Here is a 16894-nt window from a genome sequence, read left to right as displayed (position 1 = left end):
GACTGCTTTTTATTTTTTTATCTTCCAAGATCCTATTTTAATTTGTACCCACCGCTTATAATTTATGCAGCAACAGTATCTTTCTAGACCCCATCCGTGTTAAAAAAATAAAAAAATGCCAACTCTTAATGCGCAACAAACACGAGTCCGCCGATAAGCTTGTTTTTTAAGAGGACATGTGCTACTGCTAGCTTTATCTTGACTGGTACGTTGTATCTTTCATTGTTTGGAGTTTGTCTTTTGTTGAGCGAGCATTGACGGGGATCAATGTGGTGATGTTGCACCTCCACAATTAATAAGTAGCAGGTGCATTTGTCTGATGTCCTCATCAGCCCACTAAGCCATGGCCAGTCTCATCTCGTCGGCGCTACACAAACCGACCAGTGTGCCATTGCTACTACAAGCAGAGAAGTTGCCAGTTTCTGCTAAAAAAACATAGAGTAGTGTAATTCCAACCTTGATCTGCGTCCACCATTCCGGGCCGGCCAAGACATGGGTGGAAATAGAAATACTGTCGCCGACGAGAAGCCGCACGCGGTGTGCGTGCCGTTCCCGGCGCAGGGACACATCACTCCGATGATGAAGCTGGCCAAGGTCCTCCACTCCAAAGGCTTCCACGTCACCTTCGTCAACACCGAGTACAACCATCGACGCCTGATCCGCTCCCGCGGGTCCGACGCGGTGGCGGGCCTCTCGGGTTTCCGCTTCGCCACCATCCCCGACGGCCTGCCCCTGTCCGACGCCGACGCCACGCAGGACCAGGAGGCCCTCTGCTACTCCACCATGACCACGTGCCTCCCCCACCTGAAGAAGCTTCTCGGCGAGCTGAGGGACGGGGTGCCACCGGTGACGTGCCTCGTGGCTGACAGCATCATGAGCTTCAGCCTGGACGCCGCGGCGGAGCTCGGCGTGCCGTGTGCGCTCTTCTTCGCTGCTAGCGCCTGCGGTTACATGGGATACCATAGCTTCCCCTTTCTAATAGACGAGGGCCTTGTTCCTCTCAAAGGTATTATAGGTTTGCAACAGAGTATGTTTATAGTAGTATGTGTCATACTCATACTACCGTGTCTTCTTTGGCGAGCTGAGCAGACAAAGAGCAAGTGACGAACGGGTACCTGGACACGCCGGTGCCGCAGGCTCTCGGGATGAGCAAGCACATGCGCCTCCGAGACTTCCCGTCTTTCGTCCGCACCACGGACCGCAGCGACATCATGATCGAGTTCGTATTGCACGAGCATCAGCAGGCGCGGCGCGCCGCCGCTTTCATCGTCAACACCTTTGACGAGCTAGAGGGGCATGCACTGGACGCCATCCGTGCCACGCTGCCCGGCCCGGTCTACACCATCGGCCCCCTCAGCTTGCTCACCGAGCAGCTGGTCCCCGATGACGGCATGCTCGCCACGGTACGCCCCAGCCTGTGGAGAGAAGACCACTCCTGCCTGGACTGGCTCCGAGGCAGGGAGCTCCGGTCCGTGGTCTACGTCAACTTCGGGAGCATAACCACCATGTCCAACCAAGACCTGGTGGAGTTCGCGTGGGGGCTGGCCAGCTGCGGCTACGACTTCCTGTGGGTCGTCAGGAACGACCTGGTGAAGGGCGATGCCGCCGTGCTACCTTCTGAGTTTCTTGAGGCGACAGATGGCAGACGGCTCCTGGCGAGCTGGTGCGAGCAGGAGGCCGTGCTGCGGCACGAGGCAGTGGGCGTGTTCCTGACGCACTGTGGGTGGAACTCCACGCTGGAGGGGCTCGGCGCCGGGGTGCCCATGCTGTGCTGGCCCTTCTTCGCCGAGCAGCAGACCAACACCCGCTACGCATGCACGGAGTGGGGCGTGGGAATGGAGGTCGGCGACGACGTTCGCCGGGAGGTGGTTGAAGCCAGGATAAGGGAGGTGATGGGAGGAGGTGAGATGGGGCGGGAGATGAGGCGGAAGGCAGCGGAGTGGAGTGACATCGCTGCCCGTGCCACCGCACAACCTGGTGGCAGGTCGGTGGCCAACCTCGAGAGTCTGCTCAAGGATATACTGCTGATGGATCGCCCTCCGGCCGGAAACAAAGCATGATTGATGAGCTTGCCGCTCACCTGCCATGGCATGATTAATTAAGTCTGATAAAATTTATTTTGTTGCTGGTGTTCTTGGAAATTAGGCAAATTGGCTTCACGAAAGGATCATGCACATATATGCGTTCTTGATTGGGAATTTGGGTTGGGTAAGAACTTTTTCGAGGTACCACAGTTTGTCTGTACTCAATACAGAGTCGTGAAAACAATGGGGCGATCGCGATCGGCCATGGACTCGGGCAGAGCACCATGTTGCCCACCATGTGCGGTGGCATGTCGGGCTCTCGTCCTCGAACACGTCCGGCCCGTGCTGGTCATACTGAGATTCGTCACCCCCATCCATGTAGCAGATAGTTATAATAGGTTAGCAAAAGGATGATCTCATTGAAGAAGCAATATCCTTTAGCATGACCCACGAGCCTACTTATCACCCACTAGTAGAAAACGGGGCAACCGTCTAATCCTTTAATACCGATTCCCTTACGAACCGGTATTAAAGGTGTCATTTGTACAGTACCGGTTCGTGTTACGAATCGGTACGAAAGGTCTTCGACCCGCACTTCAGGCGCGTGTGGGGCCAGGGCTGGACCTTTGGTACCGGTTCGTAACACAAACCGGTACCAAAGGGTGTGCAGCTATATTATCACATCGCCCCCGTTCCTGGCCCCTGGCTCTCATTTTTCTCTTCTTCCTCTCACACTCTAAATTTTTATCCACCTCTCACACTCCAACAAATCTCTATTTTTTCTCCACCCTTTTAACAAGATTAAAGGCATACATCTATCCAAGGGTTAGCAATATCATCCTTTCTTCCGGCGTTCCTAATTTAGCTCATTTCTTTGGTAGTTCTAACTCGTACTATTTTTCTAGTGCTAGCACGGTGTTCGATGAAATGCCTAAGTTAGGGATTTTACTTTTTTTATAATCAATTTGAGCTGAAATTATGGTATATTTTGTAGGTTTTAATTAGTATCATCCCCGTCCTCACCGCCGTCGATCGCCAGCGTCGTCCCCTAGCCGGCACCGTACAACCTCGGTGAGCCTCTTCTTTTTTTATAGAAAAACTTAGTTTTATGTGATGAACTTGAATATTAATTAAGTTGTTCACTCATATATCCACGATGTTGTGTAATTAATGATTTTTGATATACATATAAAATGCAGATAATTCGACAATGGATGTACGGTGATCGGTGCCATCCCGACTTCATTAATGGCATGCATTATTTTCTCAACGTGGCTGAGGCAAATAGGCAGTCGAATGGTTTCATCTATTATCCATGTAGTTCCTGTAAGAATACGATGGATTACTCTACCTCAAAGACCATTCACGTCCACCTGCTGGAGAACGGTTTCATGCCCAGCTATAATTGTTGGACCAAGCACAGAGAAAGAGGGGTTATATTGGAAGACAACGAAGAAGAAGAGGATAGTGTCAACTATCCTATGTTCACTGAAGACGGTGATAGTAGAATGGGGGAAGACGAAGATAAGAAGAGCCCATTTTTGATGAGCCGATTTTTGATGATCCCGATGACGATTTGGGTCGGGCCATTCTTGATGCGAAGATAAGCTACGGAAGTGAAAAGGAGAGGTTGAAGTTGGAGAAAATGTTAGAAGATCACAAGACACTGTTGTACCCAAATTGCAAAGATGGCCAGAAAAAGCTGGGTACCACGCTGGAATTGCTGCAATGGAAGGCAGAGAATGGTACTTCTGACAAGGGGTTTGAAAAGTTGCTGAAAATAATAAAGAAGATGCTTCCAGGGGAGAACGTATTGCCCTCTAGTACGTACAAAGCAAAGAAGGTTGTCTGCCCTCTAGGATTAGAGCTGCAGAAGATACATGCATGCATCAATGACTGCATCCTCTACCGCGGGGAGTACGAGAATTTGAATGCATGCCCGGTATGTAGTGCATTGAGATATAAGATCAGGCGAGATGACCCTGGCGATGTTGAGGGTGAGTCCAACACCATGAAGAGGGTTCCTGCGAAGGTGATGTGGTATGCTCTTATAATACCACGGTTGAAACGTTTGTTCCAAAACAAAGAGCATGCTAAGTTGTTGCGATGGCACAAAGAGGACCGTAAGAAAGATGTGATGCTGAGACACCCCGCTGACGGGTCGCAGTGGAGAAAAAATTGAGAGAGAGTTCAAGTCATTTTCAGATGACGCAAGGAACTTAAGATTTGGTCTAAGTACAGATGGCTTTAATCCTTTCGGTGAGCAGAGCTCCAGTCATAGCACCTGGCCAGTGACTCTATGTATCTATAACCTTCCTCCTTGGTTGTGCATGAAGCGGGAGTTCATTATGATGCCAGTGCTCATCCAGGGCCCGAGGCAACCCGGCAATGACATTGATGTGTACCTGAGGCCATTGGTTGAAGAACTTTTACAGTTGTGGCGTGACGAAGGTGTACCTGTGTGGGATGAGCACGAACAAAAGGAATTTAACCTAATACCGTTGTTGTTTGTAACCATCAATGATTGGCCTGCTCTTATATAGTAACATTTCAGGGCAGTCAAACAAGGGATACAATGCATGCACACACTATTTAGGTGAGACTGACATTATATATTTGGGAAACAAGAATGTGTACCTGGGGCATCGTCGATTTATTCCAAAACAACATCACGTAAGAAAGAGAGGAAAGCATTTCGGAGGTGAGGCAGATAACCGAACAAAGCCTACCCGCCCTACTGGGGAAGTTATATATGATATGGTCAAGGATTTAAAAGTGATCTTTGGAAAGGGTCCCAGCGGACAATCTGTTCCGCATGATGTTGACGGACACGTACCCATGTGGAAGAAGAAGTCAATATTTTGGGAGCTACCCTACTGGAAATTCTTAGAGGTTCACTCTGCAATTGACGTGATGCACGTGATGAAAAATCTTTGCGTGAACCTGCTAAACTTCTTGGGCGTGTATGGAAAGACAAAAGATACACCGGATGCACGGCAGGACCAGCAAAGTATGCTCGAAGGAAACAACCTGAATCCAGAGAAGTATCAAGGTCCTGCCAGCTACGCTCTTACGAAAGAGGAGAAGGAGATATTTTTTGAAGTCCTGAGTAGCATCAAGGTCCCGTATGTCTTCTCGTCGAATATAAAGGGAATAATAAACATGTCAGAGAAAAAGTTTCAAAACCTAAAGTCTCATGACTGCCACGTGATTATGACACAATTACTTCCGGTTGCATTGAGGGGGCTTCTGCCGGAAAATGTTCGAGTACCCATTGTGAAGCTATGTGTGTTCCTCAATGCAATTTCTCAGAAGGTGATCAATCCACTTACTCTACAAAATTTACAGAAGGATGTGGTCCAATGTCTAGTTAGCTTCGAGTTGGTGTTCGCACCATCCTTCTTCAATATTATGACACATCTCCTAGTTCACCTGGTCGAAGAGATTGGCGTTCTCGATCCTGTATTTCTACACAACATGTTCCCCTTTGAGAGATTCATGGGAGTCTTAAAGAAGTACGTTCATAACCGTGCTAGGCCAGAAGGAAGCATCTCCAAGGGCTATGGAACAGAGGAGGTCATTGAGTTTTGTGTTGACTTTATTCCTGACCTTAAGCCGATCGGTGTTCCTGAATCGCGCTATGAGGGGAGACTGCGTGGAAAAGGCACGCTAGGAAAGAAAGCAACAACGTGTATGGACGGACATTCTTTCACTCAAGCACACTACACAGTTCTACATAATTCCATCTTGGTGGCTCCGTACAAAGAGGAACACAAGGATATCTTACGCTCTAAATACCCGGAGCAACGTGAAGATTGGATTGATGGAGAACACATGAAGACTTTCGGCGGTTGGTTGCAAACACGTCTCATGAATGTCACTGATGACGAGCAGGTGTACTTGTTGGCCAAGCAACCATCTTCTACTATATCGACTTTTCAAGGGTACGAGATTAATGGGAACACATTTTACACATTCGCCCAAGACAAATAGAGCACCAACCAAAACAGTGGTGTCCGCTTTGATGCAGAAGATGGCAATGGGAACAAGGTCACATATTATGGGTACATAGAGGAGATATGGGAACTTGACTATGGACCTAATTTCAAGGTCCCTTTATTCCGGTGCAAATGGTTCAACCTGAAAGACGGGGTACATGTAGACCCGCAGTACGGAATGAGTATAGTGGATTTCAAGAATCTAGGGTACGACACCAAACTATTCGTCCTAGCCAGTGAAGTGGCTCAGGTTTTTTATGTGAAGGACATGTCTAGCAAACCGAAAAAAAGAAAGGCAAGAGGACACATCATACAATGAGCCAAAGCGGCACATAGTTCTTTCAGGAAAAAGAAACATCGTGGGAGTAGAGGACAAGACAGACATGTCAGAAGATTATAATAAGTTTGATGATATTCCACCCTTCAAGGTAAAAAATGACCCAAGCATCATCTTAAACAATGAAGATTTTCCATGGTTGTGTCGTAGCCAGAAGAAAGGGAAACAGACGAAGAGAACTCAGAAGACTAGCTAGATAGGGATCATAACTTGTGTATCTCAATATGGAAATCACTTTTGTGTAATGATGTTACTGTATGTAAGATATTAACAATGGAGATGGTTGGCTTGTTTTATTAGTTAAGTAGCTTTCACGGGCTTGCAGGGAATTTTTCCGAGGCGGAACTTCCGAATATGCCATATATAGGGCATGTGCACCAAGGGCATATTCGAGAAGTTCCGCCACGGGAGATTTCCCAACCCTTTCCCCAACATTGTTAGAGGAGATGGAGTCTTTGACGGGCTTGCAGGGAAATTTTTCCGAGGCGGAACTTCCGAAGATGCCATAGGGCATGTGCACCAAGGGCATCTTCGACAAGTTCCGCCACGGGAGATTTCCCAACCCTTTCCCCAAAATTGTTAGAGGAGATGGAGTCTTTGACGGGCTTGCGGGGAAATTTTTCCGAGGCGGAACTTCCGAAGATGCCATAGGGCGTGTGCACCAAGGGCATCTTCGACAAGTTCCGCCACGGGAGATTTCCCAACCCTTTCCTCCATCCATGGTGATGAAACTCTCCATCTATGTTGGCTTGTTGAGCTGCTTGCCATGGCCTATCGATGCTCCTTTTATAGGCACGACGCCGCTTCTACTTTGTCTTCTTCCTCCGACAGGGCGTCGTGCGCTACATGCTTTATCTCATCGAGTAGGGCGTCCTTATCCTGCCGACAGCTTTAGTACCGGTTGCACCCACCAGCCGGTACTAAACATTACCCACGCATCCTTATCCCACCGACGGTTTTGTTACATGATAGAAAAACCACCTTTAGTACCGGTTGCACCCACCAACCGGTACTAAAGGTTACCCACGCGTCCTTATCCCACCGACAGTTTTGTTACATGACAGAAAAAACACCTTTAGTACCGGTTGCACCCACCAACCGGTACTAAAGGTTTGCCGCGCCATTGCGTTCCCGCCTATTTTCTTCCCGCGCTTTCCACCGGTTCCCGCCTCTGTCTTCCCGCCATTTTTTCACTATATATATGTAGGCTTGGCCTCCATTTACATATCACATCTAGACTCATATCTGCAAATCTCATCATTCTCTCTCATGGCTTCCATCGTATCTCTAACCCCCCGGGAGGCGGAGGCGCTATGCTCCTCGAACTACCCCTGCCCGCCGGGCTACCGCGTCCCGACCGGCTGGTTGCTAAGCGTCGGAGGCGTACCGGTCCCTCCAGTCCCTCTAGGTGTGGCGCGCGAGATGGCCATCACGAACCACTACTACTTCAAGCTCACGCCAAAGCAGCGGAGGAATCCCCAGTGGCATCCCGACTACAACCCGACTTGGGAAAGCTTCTTCATCAATCGGCGTGAGAGGGCGCTTGCCAGGCAGGAGGAGGGCGGCCCGCCTCCTTCGAACTTCAACGAGGCCGGCCGTCGGCTGTGGTGGCGCGGCCGGACTCTCCAGGGCATCATGGCCTACCGTGGCCCCCGCCTGCGCTACCCTCAGTCCCAGCCCACGCGTGCTCTCCCACCGAGGTTCGACTACCGCGACCCCGATGCCAGCGACGATGATGACGGCGACTACGACGACTACAGTGGCGACTACTATAGGGCTAGGCACGAGTATGACTGAATGACTCCAACAGTCAAATCTGGCCCTGTATCTTAATTTTCAGTTTAGCTATGTACTTTTAATTCGAGTTCAATCGTAATAAAAATTTATTCCCGCCCTTTCTTTCCCGCATTTTTTCTCCCGTGCGGCGTCGTGGCGGGAAAGTTTCCTCTGCCATCGATTCCATAACAACAAACAGCGCCCGATCCAACCCGCTATCCCTAGCCTCCTCCCGCTGACCTCTCGCGATTAGGGTTTGCGCCGCCGTCGCGCTCGTCTCGCGCGCTACCCCTCCCTCGTGGACCACCGGTTGCCGCCGCCGCCGACATGTACGGGCCAAATTGCAGTAGTCTTCCATTGGTGCACAATGTTGGGGTAAGAAAACAGAAAAGAAAGAAGAACATAATAGAAAAAAGAAATAGAAAAGAAACATCAAAAGAAAAGAAAACAGTAAAACAAAAAAGAAAACAAAAAAACCCTTTGGTACCGGTTGGTACCACCAACCGGTACGAAAGGTCTTTCGTACCGGTTGGTGGTACCAACCGGTACCAAAGGGGGTTCGCCTCAATTACACTTAGCCGCGCGGGGAAAATTCCCCAAATCAACACATCGTCGACACGAACAGAGGAGACCGCCGCCGCGCCACGCCTTCGCCGCCGTCGTGCACCACGCCTTCGCCGCCGTCCGTCGTCAGCGCCACGCCGTTGCCATCGTCCACGCCATCGCGCACCACGCCATCGCCACGCCGCGCCTCTGCAGGTATGTACTGGCCGCGCCCCCGTCGCCTCTCCCTCCCCTTCTCCGGCGCCGTTGGCCGCCGCCGATGCGCCGCCACCGCACGAGACCGTGGCCACCGCCGCTACGAGCCACGCTGCCGTGCATGAGTACTGTTGGAGGTCGTCGCCATCCGCGCCACGCCACCGCACACCACCTGTCGACGCCGCACACAAGGTGCTCGACGGAATGGCCAGGCGAGCGCGAGCACGGCGTCGGCCCAGTGGCAGGCCTCGGTGGCAAGCGCGGAGCGCCAGGCGAGCGCGAACACGGCGTCAGACGTCGCCTTCCCGGTGTTTGCGGCCGCGGCGGCTCCCCCTCGTGCCGCACGACACGCCCCGCCATTGGCACGGCGGTGGCGCGGACGAGATGTTTGTTGTGGTGGTGGTGGTGCTCGTCCAGGACGCCAGGGCCCGTGAGGGGTTGCCCATGATGAGCGAGACAGCAGCGCGTGGCAGTCCGCCATGGTGGCAGCAGGCTCGGGAGCGCCGTGTACCGTGTGGCCGGTGACGGAGCACGCGAGGAACACGGCTACGGCGAGCAGGTGTGACGCGAGGGGTGGTGCTGCCATGGTTGTGCGACGGTGAGGTAGCAAGCTAGCGAGGTGGTGTGGAGTGTGCACTGGGCGCAGCAGAGAGCATTGCACGTATGGCAGAGATAGTGAGAGATTTGGCTTCAGTGTTGGTTGCCTATAAACACGAACCCGTGGCCACGAGCGACGCGTCGTCCTCTGCAAGAATCTTTTCAGCGAGACGATGAGTTTTCTGAGGGGCCACCTGCAGCGTCACGCGGCCCTCCTCTTGTTTCGTTTCCATGAATACTAATGGGTCAATGGGTATTGAGTAGGACGAGTACCTTGGGTCGAGAAGCCGACATGAGTGATCAGCTGGCGGCCGCAGACGCCCCGCCGCGTCGCAGACGCTGATACGTCTCCGACGTATCGATAATTTCTTGTGTTCCATGCCACATTATTGATGTTATCTACATGTTTTATGCACACTTTATGTCATATTCGTGCATTTTCTGGAACTAACCTATTAACAAGATGCCGAAGAGCCAGTTGCTGTTTTCTGCTGTTTTTGGTTTCAAAAATCCTAGTAACGAAATATTCTCGGAATTGGACGAAATCAACGCCCAGGGTCCTATTTTGCCACGAAGCTTCCAGAAGACCGAAGAGGAGACGAAGTGGGGCCACGAGGTGGCCACACCATAGGGCGGCGCGGCCCAGCCCTTGGCCGCGCCGACCTGTAGTGTGGGGCCCTCGTGTGGCCCCCTGACCTGCCCTTCCGCCTACTTAAAGCCTCCGTCGCGAAACCCCCAGTACCGAGAGCCACGATACGGAAAACCTTCCAGAGACGCCGCCGCCGCCAATCCCATCTCGGGGGATTCAGGAGATCGCCTCCGGCACCCTGCCGGAGAGGGGAATCATCTCCCGGAGGACTCTACGCCGCCATGGTCGCCTCCGGAGTGATGAGTGAGTAGTTTACCCCTGGACTATGGGTCCATAGCAGTAGCTAGATGGTTGTCTTCTCCCCATTGTGCTTAATTGTCGGGTCTTGTGAGCTGCCGAACATGATCAAGATCATCTATCTGTAATTCTATATGTTGCGTTTGTTGGGATCCGATGAATAGAGAATACTTGTTATGTTGATTATCAATTTATGTCTATGTGTTGTTTATGATCTTGCATGCTCTCCGTTACTAGTAGATGCTCCGGCCAAGTAGATGCTTGTAACTCCAAGAGGGAGTATTTATGCTCGATAGTGGGTTCATGTCTCCGTGAATCCGGGGAGTGACTGAAACCTCTAAGATTATGGACGTGCTCGTTGCCACTAGGGATAAAACATTGGTGCTATGTTCAAGGATGTAGTTACTGATTACATTACGCGCAATACTTAATGCAATTGTCTGTTGTTAGCAACTTAATACTGGAGGGGGTTCGGATGATAACCTGAAGATGGACTTTTTAGGCATAGATGCATGCTGGATAGCGGTCTATGTACTTTGTCGTAATGCCCAATTAAATCTCACTATACTCATCATAATATGTATGTGTATGGTCATGCCCTCTTTATTTGTCAATTGCCCAACTGTAATTTGTTCACCCAACATGCTGTTTATCTTATGGGAGAGACACCTCTAGTGAACTGTGGACCCCAGTCCAATTCTCTATACTGAAATACAATCTACTGCAATACTGTTCTACTGTTTTCTGCAAACAATCATCTTCCACACAATACGGTTAATCCTTTGTTACAGCAAGCCGGTGAGATTGACAACCTCACTGTTTCGTTGGGGCAAAGTACTTTGGTTGTGTTGTGCAGGTTCCACGTTGGCGCCGGCATCCCTGGTGTTGCGCCGCACTACATCTCGCCGCCATCAACCTTCAACGTGCTTCTTGACTCCTACTGGTTCGATTAAACCTTGGTTTCTTACTGAGGGAAACTTGCCGCTGTGCGCATCACACCTTCCTCTTGGGGTTCCCAACGGACGTGTCAACCACACGCATCAAGCAAATTTCTGGCGCCGTTGCCGGGGAGCTCAAGACACGCTGCAAGGGGAGTCTCCACTTCCCAATCTCTTTACTTTGTTTTTGTCTTGCTTAGTTTTATTTACTACTTTGTTTGCAGCACTAAATCAAAATACAAAAAAAATTAGTTGCTAGTTTTACTTTATTTGCAATCTCGTTTGCTATATCAAAAACACAAAAAAATTAGTTACTTGCATTTACTTTACTTGATTCATCATGTTTCCTTTTAATTTTACCACGAAAGACATACCAGTAGGACGTGGGTCTATAATTGGGAGAAATAATATAGAAGAATTTTTCAATCATGTCAGTACCGTTGAAGATTTTTAAGATAGACACTTGGTAGAACTTACTCCTACCTATGAAATTGCCGCTGCTGCTTTAGTTCGTATGATGGAAACTAAATTTGTTAACCTCAATCCTATAATCCAACACATGTTTCTTACACTCGGTGATATGGAAGAAGGGGAAAAGAAAGACTTTGTTTTAGAAACCCTTCTTAGAGAATTTGGTGGTATAGCAAGAGAGGCTAGAAAGGTCTTTGCTAAATATAATATGCTTGGTTCTTATACCAATTTTGTTAGTCTCCTTGAAGAGATGGATATGGATAGAATAAAGTACACTAATAATATTAATGATGGTGGGGAGATCAAAGCACCAATACCATGTAAGCTCCTAGAAATGAATGATGCACTAGAAAATAATTATGCTTGGCTTGTTCCTGAAAATTTGTTTGATGAGAGTAGCAAGCCCAAGACTAATGAAAAGGGGGACGCTAAAACTTATGTATCTAATATACTATGCCTGGTTGAGAAAACTCCACACCCCGCTGTAGATGCACCACCCTTTGATAATACTTGATACACACTTTCTGCGCCTAGCTGAAAGGCGTTAAAGAAAAGCGCTTATGGGAGACAACCCATGTTTTTACTACAGTAATTTGTTTTTATTTTGAGTCTTGGAAGTTGTTTACTACTGTAGCAACCTCTCCTTATCTTAGTTTAGTGTTTTTTATTGTGCCAAGTAAAGTCGTTGATAGTAAAGTTCATACTAGATTTGGATTACTGCGCAGAAACAGATTTCTTTGCTGTCACGAATCTGGGCTGTTTTCTCTGTAGGTAACTCAGACAATTATGCCAATTTACGTGAGTGATCCTCAGATATGTACGCAACTTTCATTCAATTTGAGCATTTTCATTTGAGCAAGTCTGGTGCCTCGATAAAATTCGTCAATACGAACTGTTCTGTTTTGACAGATTCTGCCTTTTATTTCGCATTGCCTCTTTTGCTATGTTGGATGAATTTCTTTGATCCATTAATGTCCAGTAGCTTTGTGCAATGTCCAGAAGTGTTAAGAATGATTATGTCACCTCTGAACATGTTAATTTTTATTGTCCACTAACCCTCTAATGAGTTGTTCTAAGTTTGGTGTGGAGGAAGTTTTCAAGGATCAAGAGAGGAGTATGATGCAACATGATCAAGGAGAGTGAAAGCTCTAAGCTTGGGGATGCCCCGGTGGTTCACCCCTGCATATTCTAAGAAGACTCAAGCGTCTAAGCTTGGGGATGCCCAAGGCATCCCCTTCTTCATCGACAACATTATCAGGTTCCTCCCCTGAAACTATATTTTTATTCCATCACATCTTATGTGCTTTTCTTGTAGTGTCGGTTTGTTTTTGTTTTTGTTTTGCTTGAATAAATGGATCCTAGCATTCCTTGTGTGGGAGAGAGACACGCTCCGCTGTAGCATATGGACAAGTATGTCCTTAGGCTTTACTCATAATATTCATGGCGAAGTTTCTTCTTCGTTAAATTGTTATATGGTTGGAATTGGAAAATGATACATGTAGTAATTGCTATAATGTCTTGGATAATGTGATACTTGGCAATTGTTGTGCTCATGTTTAAGCTCTTGCATCATATGCTTTGCACCCATTAATGAAGAAATACATAGAGCATGCTAAAATTTGGTTTGCATATTTGGTCTCTCTAAAGTCTAGATAATATCTAGTATTGAGTTTTGAACAACAAGGAAGACGGTGTAGATTCTTATAATGTTTACAATATGTCTTTTATGTGAGTTTTGCTGCGCCGTTCATCCTTGTGTTTGTTTCAAATAACCTTGCTAGCCTAAACCTTGTATCGAGAAGGATTACTTCTCATGCATCCAAAATCCTTGAGCCAACCACTATGCCATTTGTGTCCACCATATCTACCTACTACATGGTATTTCTCCGCCATTCCAAAGTAAATTGCTTGAGTGCTACCTTTAAAAAAAATTCCAACATTCGCCTTTGCAATATATAGCTCATTGGACAAATAGCTTAAAAACTATTGTGGTATTGAATATGTACTTATGCACTTTATCTCTTATTAAGTTGCTTGTTGTGCGATAACCATGTTCACTGGGGACGCCATCAACTATTCTTTGTTGAATATCATGTGAGTTGCTATGCATGTTCGTCTTGTCTGAAGTAAGGGAGATCCACCACCTTATGGTTAAGCATGCATATTGTTAGAGAAGAACATTGGGCCGCTAACTAAAGCCATGATCCATGGTGGAAGTTTCAGTTTTGGACATATATCCTCAATCTCATATGAGAATAATAATTGTTGCCACATGCTTATGCATTAAAGAGGAGTCCATTATCTGTTGTCTATGTTGTCCCGGTATGGATGTCTAAGTTGAGAATAATCAATAGCGAGAAATCCAATGCGAGCTTTCTCCTTAGACCTTTGTACAGGCGGCATAGAGGTACCCCATTGTGACACTTGGTTAAAACATGTGTATTGCAACGATCCGGTAGTCCAAGCTAATTAGGACAAGGTGCGGGCACTATTAGTATACTATGCATGTGGCTTGCAACTTGTAAGATAGAATTTACATGATACATATGCTTTATTACTACCGTTGACAAAATTGTTTCATGTTTTCAAAATCAAAGCTCTAGCACAAATATAGCAATCGATGCTTTTCCTCTATGGAGGACCATTCTTTTACTTTTATGTTGAGTCAGTTCACCTATTTCTCTCCACCTCAAGAAGCAAACACTTGTGTGAACTGTGCATTGATTCCTACATACTTGCATATTGCACTTATTATATTACTCTATGTTGACAATATCCATGAGATATACATGTTACAAGTTGAAAGCAACCGCTGAAACTTAATCTTCCTTTGTGTTGCTTCAATGCTTTTACTATGAACTATTGCTTTATGAGTTAACTCTTATGCAAGACTTATTGATGCTTGTCTTGAAGTACTATTCATGAAAAGTCTTTGCTATATGATTCACTTGTTTACTCATGTCATATACATTGTTTTGATCGCTGCATTCACTACATATGCTTTACAAATAGTATGATCAAGGTTATGATGGCATGTCACTCCAGAAATTATCTTTGTTATCGTTTTACTCGCTCGGGACGAGCGAGAACTAAGCTTGGGGATGCTGATACGTCTCCGACGTATCGATAATTTCTTGTGTTCCATGCCACATTATTGATGTTATCTACATGTTTTATGCACACTTTATGTCATATTCGTGCATTTTCCGGAACTAACCTATTAACAAGATGCCGAAGAGCCGATTGCTCGTTTTCTCGCTATTTTTGGTTTCGAAATCCTAGTAACGAAATATTCTCGAATTGGACGAAATCAACGCCCGGGGTCCTATTTTGCCACGAAGCTTCCGAGAAGACCGAAGAGGAGACAAAGTGGGGCCACGAGGTGGCCACACCATAGGGCGGCGCGGCCCAGCCCTTGGCCGCGCCGACCTGTAGTGTGGGGCCCTCGTGTGGCCCCCTGACCTGCCCTTCCGCCTACTTAAAGCCTCCATCGCGAAACCCCCAGTACCGAGAGCCACGATACGGAAAACCTTCCAGAGACGCCGCCGCCGCCAATCCCATCTCAGGGGATTCAGGAGATCGCCTCCGGCACCGTGTCGGAGAGGGGAATCATCTCCCGGAGGACTCTACGCCGCCATGGTCGCCTCCGGAGTGATGAGTGAGTAGTTTACCCCTGGACTATGGGTCCATAGCAGTAGCTAGATGGTTGTCTTCTCCCCATTGTGCTTAATTGTCGGGTCTTGTGAGCTGCCGAACATGATCAAGATCATCTATCTGTAATTCTATATGTTGCGTTTGTTGGGATCCGATGAATAGAGAATACTTGTTATGTTGATTATCAATTTATGTCTATGTGTTGTTTATGATCTTGCATGCTCTCCGTTACTAGTAGATGCTCTGGCCAAGTAGATGCTTGTAACTCCAAGAGGGAGTATTTATGCTCGATAGTGGGTTCATGTCTCCGTGAATCTGGGGGAGTGACAGAAACCTCTAAGATTATGGATGTGCTGTTGCCACTAGGGATAAAACATTGGTGCTATGTTCAAGGATGTAGTTACTGATTACATTACGCGTAATACTTAATGCAATTGTCTGTTGTTAGCAACTTAATACTCGGAGGGGTTCGGATGATAACCTCGAAGGTGGACTTTTTAGGCATAGATGCATGCTGGATAGCGGTCTATGTACTTTGTCGTAATGCCCAATTAAATCTCACTATACTCATCATAATATGTATGTGCATGGTCATGCCCTCTTTATTTGTCAATTGCCCAACCGTAATTTGTTCACCCAACATGCTGTTTATCTTATGGGAGAGACACCTCTAGTGAACTCGTGGATCCCGATCCAATTCTCTATACTCGAAATACAATCTACTCGCAATACTGTTCTACTCGTTCTACTCGTTTTCCGCAAACAATCATCTTCCACACAATACGGTTAATCCTTTGTTACAGCAAGCCGGTGAGATTGACAACCTCACTCGTTTCGTTGGGGCAAAGTACTTTGGTTGTGTTGTGCAGGTTCCACGTTGGCGCCGGAATCCCTGGTGTTGCGCCGCACTACATCTCGCCGCCATCAACCTTCAACGTGCTTCTTGACTCCTACTGGTTCGATTAAACCTTGGTTTCTTACTGAGGGAAACTTGCCGCTGTGCGCATCACACCTTCCTCTTAGGGTTCCCAACGGACGTGTCAACCACACGCATCAGACGCCCACGCCGGCGACGCCAAGCCGCGCTCTGCGGCTTCATCGACACCACCCTTAGCACCGAGTAGAAGAGAGAGAGCGAGAGGAGGAGGGGGAACGCCGAGTCCTTAGTGCCGAGTATGTGGCGGTGCCGCCGCGACATATAGAGAAGAGCGAGAGGAGGAGCGCCGAGTGTTAGGGTTAGGGACGAGAAAAATAGAGAAGAGCGAGAGGAGGAGGGGGAACGCCGAGACCGTGGCCGTGGCCGAGTCCGTGGCGGTGTCGCCGCGACATAGAGTTAGGGTCGAGAAATAGGAGCGCCAAGTATTAGGGTTAGGGTTATTGCTTTCTTCACTTCAATTGTTATCCATCTAGCAATCTGTTATATGATCATGACATGATGAATGAAATATAATTGC

At 47.8% G+C, this 16894-nt stretch overlaps 1 protein-coding gene across 1 annotated transcript; it reads left to right on the top strand.

Annotated features, from left to right (window-relative positions):
• Window positions 1-424: 424 nt before the first annotated feature.
• On the top strand, window positions 425-2060 carry LOC124689493 (7-deoxyloganetin glucosyltransferase-like). The gene is made up of 2 exons (XM_047223017.1): window positions 425-1006; window positions 1090-2060. The coding sequence occupies exons 1-2, from the start codon at window positions 493-495 to the stop codon at window positions 2058-2060; spliced, it is 1485 nt and encodes a 494-aa protein (XP_047078973.1). The 5' UTR covers window positions 425-492.
• The last annotated feature ends 14834 nt before the right edge of the window (window positions 2061-16894 follow it).

The sequence above is a fragment of the Lolium rigidum genome, chromosome 2 (genome assembly GCF_022539505.1).
Source record: "Lolium rigidum isolate FL_2022 chromosome 2, APGP_CSIRO_Lrig_0.1, whole genome shotgun sequence".
Classification (NCBI taxonomy): Eukaryota; Viridiplantae; Streptophyta; class Magnoliopsida; order Poales; family Poaceae; genus Lolium; species Lolium rigidum.
The sequence above is the reverse complement of the archived record's forward strand: the minus strand, read 5'-3'. Positions and strand labels throughout refer to the sequence as shown.

Excerpts from the sequence above, each read along its gene's own strand:
- LOC124689493 (XM_047223017.1), top strand. The coding sequence starts at position 493 with ATGGGTGGAAATAGAAATACTGTCGCCGACGAGAAGCCGCACGCGGTG. Across the intron at positions 1,007-1,089 it reads GGGCCTTGTTCCTCTCAAAG|ACAAAGAGCAAGTGACGAAC; the intron begins GTATTATAGGTT and ends CGAGCTGAGCAG.